Here is an 8377-nt window from a genome sequence, read left to right on the forward strand (position 1 = left end):
GAACTATACTTGCAACGCATATTTTATAATCATTCTTAACTCGCCAATTTCTGCCCACATCAGGCACACACCAAAAAAGCTGGTTCTGCTGCAACATTTAAAACTTCAGTTTTTTACCCCAAATTTTCGGCTTCCATAACTTCCTCTACAAAATTCGGTTTTCAGCAAACTTTATACCGATTTCAAGCTTATCAAACTCCCTTTAATTTTAAACAAACTTCATTTACGTTCAAAATTTGAGGAGCAAGTTATGGACTTTCAAAGTTCATTAAAATTCACTTTTTACCAAATAACACCCCAAATCTTATTTTTGCCAAAACCATATTTTTCCCTCCAAGAACTCATTTCCAGCCAACCTAATATACCACAAACTAACATATTACTATACATACTCATATCATCAAATCATTACCAACAAATCCCAAAACATACCATGTTTCTACTTTGCCATAATCATGATTCCTTCATCCATCATCTTCATACTAATATACATATACGTACACATTCAATCAACAACCAAATCTCAAAAAGCATCACTTACTAACCATATTCTTCAACTTAAATTCACATCCACTTATCCATTAACCTCATAAAACTCACCATTTAAAACATGTAACCATTTCAACTTATCCTATAATGCTCTAGCCTAAGTTTTCACAAAACCTTATATGTTAAATGCGCGAAACCTAAACCATACCTTGGCCGCTTTTCACATATTATCCAAAGCCAAATACAGCCCCAAAAGTCCAAGAATTACCAAAGCATTGACACCAATCCTCCACCAAGCCTCAATTGTCCAAAATCAAGTTCCAATATGTGCATAAACACCTAAGTTCACATATCCATACACTAATTTAATATCCAATACCCAAATTCAAGAAATTAACTAGGATTCTCGAATCTTCACCTTATCCAAGCATCACACAAGCAAGGGCGGATGTTTTTCTCAAGTTAATTTGAGCCTAAACATCAAAATTGAACAATTTTTAACATTATAGCTCATGAATTTTGAAACTGAGAATGAAGGAATTAAGGAAGAAAATATGACTTTCTCACCTTAAAATGTTCTGGGCTTTGTAGAGCTCGACGGCGCAAACGTGTGGCTGCAAACAGATCGTCAATCGGAGCTCCGGATCAAAACTTACGTGAATTTGAGTATATGAGTGAGGGTTTGGAGCTTTCAAGGTTCTTCCCCCTTTCTTAGAGGTTTCCAGCGTGAAAATAAGGATGAAAGGAGAAGGGGCTGTTTTTGTTCATGTATGGCTGGTTTAGATTGGGCTTTGGGCCCATTTTGGGCCTAGTTTGTCTGGTTCGGCCCGTTCGGCCCAATTTTGGGCCAAATTCTTTGAAATTAGTGTCAAAATTCTTATTTTAATTGGCTCTATCCTATTTTACTATTAAATTTGCATTTCTAATTTTTTTTATTAAAATTTAATTTATTGACTAATTATTCGCTAATTTAGCAGGGTTTACAGAGTAAGTCATGTGCTAGAAGGGCTCTAGGGCGTTGAATGCTGGCTAGGGGACCCTTCTTGGGTGTTGGACGATGGTCTCTCCTCCCTTGGGCGTTAGACGCCAGAATAGGGCAGATGGCTGGCGTTGAACGCCAGTTTTGGGCCTTCAATTCTGAAGCAAAGTATGGATTATTATACATTTTTCTGAAAAGCCCTGGATGTTAGCTTTTCATATCCATTGAGAACGCTCCATTTGGACTTCTGTAGCTCCAGAAAAGCTCTTTCGAGTGCAAGGAGGTCAGATCCTAACAGCATCTGCAGTGCTTTCTCTGCCTCTAAATCAGACTTGTACTCTAACTCCTCAATTTCAGCCAGAAAATACCTGAAATTGCATAAAAACACACAAACTCAAAGTAGAATCCAAAAATGTGAATTTTGCACTAAAACCTATGAAAACTTAATAAGACTTAAACAAAACATACTAAAAACTATATAAATGATGGCAAAAGGCGTATAAAATATCCGCTCATCACCTATCAATCAAAAACTTAATATAATTAATACAATTTAGGTACAATGTATAATTAATAGAATTTATATAATATTAATTTTTTATCTTCAAATATAATAAGCAAGTAAATTAAAATTAATAGCTGAAATAATATTTGATATAGACATATAGAAAATGCTAATTATTAATTATAGAATTTAACAATGGGATTTATCTTCAATTGCCTAAACCCATCCAAACCTAAACATGAAGTCTCTACCTAGTTAACATTTCATTCTTCTAACGCATGCAATTAGCATATAACCAAATCCTAAATCCTAGATTAACATATAACTACATCCTAAATCCTAAATTAACTTAATCTTAAATCTTAAATTATCGTATCATAACTAAATCCTAAATACTAAATTAACTTAATCCTAAATCTTAAATTAGCATATGATAACCAAATTCTAAATCCTAAATTAACATATAACTGGGGGTGGCAAAGCGGGCTGGCCCGCCCTAACCCGCCCCGCACTGTCTAGGTCCGTCTCATAAACGGGATGGGCCGGCCTGCTCCGCCAACTAAAATGGGTTTAAAATGCTAGCCCGCCCCGCTTTATGGCCGATTGGCGGATCGGCAGGCTAGTCCGCTTGACTCTTTTTTTTTAAAAAAATAAAATTCATTAAAATTAACTAAAACATAATAATTAAAAAAGCAAATACAAATAAAAAATAGTCAAATTATAATATAATTTTTTTTACTATTTTTTTTAATTTTTAACTTCAATAAAATTGTTCAAAATAATATTTGTTAATAGAACTATCTTTATTTTTAAAAACAAGAGTCACATAATTCGAACAAATATACGAAGTTGTAAAATAAAATAAATAAAGTTAATAACTAAAAGAAGAATAAAAACAAAAAAAATGTTTGAAAATTCTATAATTATTAATTTTATAATAGTAATCACTCTTTTATTTAATAAAAAAAAGAAAAATAAAAATCTTCAACTCGGCGGACCGCCTCGCCCCGTCCCGCCAAAACCCGCCAATTTGGCGGTGCGGGTTTGGCAGATTTTTTTAATTTGGCGGGCTCCAAATCCTACTCCGACCCGCCCTTTTTAACGGGTTTAGCGGGTCGGCCCGACGGGTTCAACCCGTTTTGCATAGTATTTTTTTTTTAACAGGATTAGAGTACAATTTTATAAAAAAAAATTATTAAGGAAAAAGAATAGAGATACTTTGATTTTAAGCTTGTAACTTGTTGAATGTTTTATAAAACAAAATTTTAATGAGATCTTATTAAATTAAATTTCCTTTTAAAAAAATACCTGTTATATTTTCTATCTAGAAACGAAATTGATTTTTCTAACAAAAAATCTTTCAATAAGAAAAGTAAAAAATAACACAGAACAGTGTTCATTTCCATGATAGTTATCTATCAGAGTTTCAGGATTTTAAAGCATTCACACCCGTTTGAAGTAGAGTTAAAACCTCCCAAGTTTCTTACTGTAGTGTTGCTTCTGATGATCTACAAAAACTGTTTTCTAAGTCCTTAAATCTAGGTCCATAAAAGAGTATGATAGGAGGAGAAAACCAAATTTTGAATATCAAGCTTATATATTTGTGATTAACTAAAATATCATGACACTCTTAATTTTGGTAAATTGCTGAGTTATTGTTGAGCTCCAAGTTGTTTTGAACCTTTGTTGTTTCTTCTATGTAGCTTCTGCATTGAATTAATGAACAGCCCAATGTTGTTTTTTGATGCCTGTGTAAGAACGAACCATTATGCCATTAAGTATCAGGTATATTTTCTGTTATTAACTATATAGATCATAATTTGGTTCCAGGAATTAATTTTCTCCCACCATGCTTATTGTGCTTATTACTCCACCTCCATGAATATCTAAAGTACGATAATAAATCATTTCCTTTCGTTCCCTATTTATTAAAATCAACATTCATAATGAGCTTCAATTCTACTATTGCTACATTTGGTACAACCTTTATAATTGCTGTTATTAGCACCACTAGTATCCATCTTTTCCAAACCTCAATTAGGCCTATCTTGTTCTCTCTGTCTCATGCCATCATATTGAGCTATTGTTATGTTGTATCTGCAACGACAATTAGGCCTTGTCTTGTTATTGTAAGTATATAACAAAGACAAATCTTCCACGGATGAACATTATTGGTGTGTGATTATTACCAGTGGCTGTATTTAAACTTTGTTCCCCTCCATATTATATGGCATAACATCATTGCTACTGTATTCTATGGTTATTTTTAGAGTTCTAAGTTTGAGTCCATTGAGACTATGTTTTACAAGTTTTGAAGCTTCAATCTCTTAAGTTTCATGATCTGGCACAGCGTGTGTTTGCTTATATTGGCTTTGAATAACAGAGCACTTGTTAGTATCATGTTTTGAGATAATTTTTTTGGATTCTGCAGATCTTTACTTGGTGAGAATGCACCGTAATTGTCAGAAGGAACAAACGAAGTTACTGGTCAATATGCAAGGGCTTGTGCTAAGACAGCCAAGGAAATTAACTCCACAAATATTATTAAGAGATTACTTGCTGAATAGAAAAACAACAAATAATTGGAACAGTTCGGCAGTTGTAACAATTGAAACATATGTTCATGTATTGGGATAAACTCATAAACTATGATAAAACAGAAAATTGTGAATCTAGCTAAAAATATTGGTAGCATTTCCGGCAACATAGTTTTACACTCAGTTCTCATATAAGGGGGAATATTGTAGTCAAAGGTTCTCAAAAAGAGCAGCTTAGTCATCAACTTCAGCTTTGATTTCTTTCATCAACTCGTCCTTGTAATCATCGAATGTTCCAATTGAAGTCCTGACAGTACCATCCTCGACAACCCAGATCTGACTCCTTTCTTCATCCTCACATACACGTGATATCAATCTCGAGTCATGACTAACAAGAACAACTCCACCAGTGAACTCGTCTAGTGCATCAGCCAACGCATCAATGCTTTGCATGTCTAGATGATTAGTGGGTTCATCCAACAACAAAATATGGGGTCTTGACATGGATATTGAGGTAAATACCACCCTAGCCTTCTGCCCTCCTGATAGTTTGGCAATAGGGGTGAGATGGTTATGACTAGGTAGCCCAAACTTACCGAGTTTTGCACGGACGGCCTCTTGCTTGCTAAGTCCCTCCTGGTCTGGGTGGAGACGAAGAAGATACTGAACGGGGGTTTCGTCCATAGTTAGAAGGTCCACAAAGTGTTGCGAGTATCTTCCTATTCGCAACTTCTGACTTCTCCTAACTTCACCCTCAGTTGGAACCAAATCACCAGCCAGAAGGTTCAGTAGTGTAGATTTTCCAGCTCCATTAGGCCCAACAATGGCAACACGAGTTCCCATATCAATGCCAACATCAACATTTGACAGTCTGAAGTCCTCACGGTTTGGATAACTGAAGCTCACTTCAATAAGCTGAAGAAGTGGAGGCGTGAGCTCGGTAGGTTCAGGGAAGTGAAATTCAACACTGTAGTCCCTCCACTTCTGTGGAACCTCTGGTGGGGCCTCATCTTCATCAACCTTGCCCTTGCCCTTTCCCTTGGCTTTAGATGCTTCTTTAGCTGCCACAAACTTCGCTCGATCCTTCACCTTTTCTTGCTGAGCTCGATTACCACTCCTTTTTGCAGCTTTTAGTTGCTTGTCATAAATCTCATACTTCTTGTTCATCTCTTTACGACGCTGTTCATACCCACTCTCAAAGTCATCAAAGTTTCCACGGTAGAAATGGAGTTTCAAGTCATGAAGATGAATAATCTCAGTGCAAACTGTATTGAGGAAATCCCTATCATGTGAAACAACAACCAAAGTCTTCTTCCAACGGCACAGGTACTCTTCCAGCCAGAGAACAGCCCTCAAGTCAAGGTGATTTGTGGGTTCATCAAGCAATAACAAAGTCGGCACCACAAAAAGTGCTCGAGCTAAAGAAATCCTCATTCTCCATCCACCACTGAAAGATTTTGTTGGCCGGCCCTGCATATCCTTTGTAAAACCCAAACCCGCTAAAATCTTTGATGCTTGAGCTTCAGCAGCATCAGAACCCATCAGCTGTAGTTTCTCGTACAGCTCTGCTAGCTTCTCTCCCGCATCATCTTCCTCATTGTCAACACTTCCTTCTGCAGAAGCTGCATTTTGCAGAGAAGCAACTTCTTGTCGAACTTTAACCAGTTCTTCATTAGCTGACACAACAGCTTCTAGTGCTGTTTTATCATCACCTACTACCTCTTGCTCAACCAGAAGGACATCAATATTCTTAGGTACTGGTATCTTCCTCCAAGAAAGAAGCTTCAATAGTGTGGACTTCCCCTTTCCATTGGGTCCAACCAAACCATACCTCTTCCCATGAGATATCTTCACTGATGCATTCTTCAGAAGTTCTTTACCCCGAGCAGACACCGAGAAATTCTCTATTGTTATATCTTTGACATTAGCATCAGCATCATCATCTCCATCAAGCACTGAAGTCCGACTTCCAATGACCACAGTGAAAGCATCATGATCATCCTTAAGAGCTTCCTTCTTTGCCTGCTCAACAGCATGAGCTGCTAAAATATCCTTCTTCTCACGCTTCTTCAGCTCTTTGTCTGTGGTTGAAATTTCAAGTGTCTTCAACTCACTCCTCTGCTGCCGTTTGGAGGCATTCTCTTCCTCCTCCTCCAAGAGAGCTTCATCTTCATCTTCGTCAGATGGAGGAAGATCAATACCATCAGTATATGCAGAAGGTTTTGGAGCAGCTTTTGCCTTGGGTTTAATGGAAGAGGGCTTTTTGGGTTTATCAGGCTTTTCATCCATGCTGGCCAGCATGGCAGAAATGGAAACTTTTTCCTTCTTAGGGACATCTTTGCTACCTGCCTTAGTCTTTGCTGATGGGCCTGCATCTTCTGCCTTTTTTCTAACCATTGTTGAAACCTAGCAACACAATCGAAAACCACATTGATTTAGTCGTCTAATCACATCTACAGTTTTGTTATGTTCTTTTCTCATAAAATAAATATTTCACCTATCCTAGAACACTCTACAAATGTATCTAAGACATGTAATTGAGTTAATCAATACTAAATCGAAAATGTGAACATAGCAAGGTCACAAAATGCATACTTCACGTAGGATAGAATACAAATGATACATTCAGTTTTTTAATAAGAGAACAAATATTATTAACGATAACGGAACAGTATTATAATATTACATAGAGATTAGAGAGATACATCCCTCTAAACAAAACATGTGCCTTGAGATTTAACTCTCTAATCTACTTGGTGCAACAAGAAGTCCATATCAGAACCAGAACCAAAACCTATCGATATCTAAATTAAATTAAAAAAAAAAAAATAAACCAGTACAGAACCCATTGTCTATTGATATCAGTAGATTAAAGAAAAAAAAAAACACCAGAGAAGAATCATAAAAAATTGCTGATATCTAAACCTTTTTAAAAAAATTAAATCAGTCCAGAACCTATCAACCTATTGTCTATTGATATCAGTGGTTTAGAAAAAACAATTAAACCACACCGGAATTTAAACTTCAAAAAAGTTTTTAAAAAAAAGTCCATACCAGAACCAAAATGGCAGAATTCATACCAAATTATTGACATTTACTTTTTAAAAAAAAAAAATACCTTGTCGAAGGAAGCTGAGGTAGAAGCGAAGAAGAAGAGAGGCAGCTCAGGCAACCAGGCGACCGGAACCCCTTACCGAAGTGAAGCAGAAGGAGAACGGCGGTGCAGAAGCAGGAACCGCAGAACAGCGGCAAGGAACGCAGATCATCGACGAGGAACAACGTGAAGCGTCGAGTTCTCCGGAGTGCGGAAGAACGAGGTGGCGAGCGGCGAGCGGCGATCGGCGATGAACCACGAGTAGTAGTGAGGCACCTTCAGCCTTCAGCGTAACCGAGGAAGAGAGGAGTGGACGAATGGACGGTGGTGGAGGCGAAGAACCACGAGGAGTAGTTAGGTGAGGGAACTGTCCAGCCACCGTCGTGGCGTCGCAGAGGACGGACGATGGTGGACAGTGAGGACTGAGGAGAGGGAGGCGCAGCGCTGTCGAAAACAAAAGGGAGGGGAAATACCATTTTGATCATTAATTTTTATCAATTAATTAAGCGAAAAAATCTTAAATGCCCCTCACAATTCTTTAGAAAGATAATTAGATTCTCAGAAAAAAAAAATATTATTTTTAGTGGTTAATTTTTATTTTTTATGAAATTGATTAATTTTTTACTAATAATTTTTCTGTATATTAATAAAATAAATTTATATAAGATGTTAAACTATTGATTTATCCATTAAAAATTAATTAAGATTGACAAATTCTTTTATTAGGAGTCTTGTTGCTTTTTAAAAATAATTGTCAAAATCGTTTAGTTTTA

The 8377-nt window shown here is 36.6% G+C and overlaps 1 protein-coding gene across 1 annotated transcript; it reads right to left on the reverse strand.

Annotated features, from left to right (window-relative positions):
• Positions 1 to 4495: 4495 nt before the first annotated feature.
• Positions 4496 to 8123, reverse strand: LOC107644003 (ABC transporter F family member 4). Its single transcript, XM_016347769.3, has 2 exons — positions 7629 to 8123; positions 4496 to 6916 (listed from the first exon to the last, which is right to left on the reverse strand). The coding sequence occupies exon 2, from the start codon at positions 6905 to 6907 to the stop codon at positions 4745 to 4747; it is 2163 nt and encodes a 720-aa protein (XP_016203255.1). The 5' UTR covers positions 6908 to 6916; positions 7629 to 8123; the 3' UTR covers positions 4496 to 4744.
• Positions 8124 to 8377: the final 254 nt, after the last annotated feature.

This window comes from Arachis ipaensis, chromosome B5 (assembly GCF_059453495.1).
Source record: "Arachis ipaensis isolate K30076 ecotype BB chromosome B5, ASM5945349v1, whole genome shotgun sequence".
NCBI classification, from domain to species: Eukaryota; Viridiplantae; Streptophyta; class Magnoliopsida; order Fabales; family Fabaceae; genus Arachis; species Arachis ipaensis.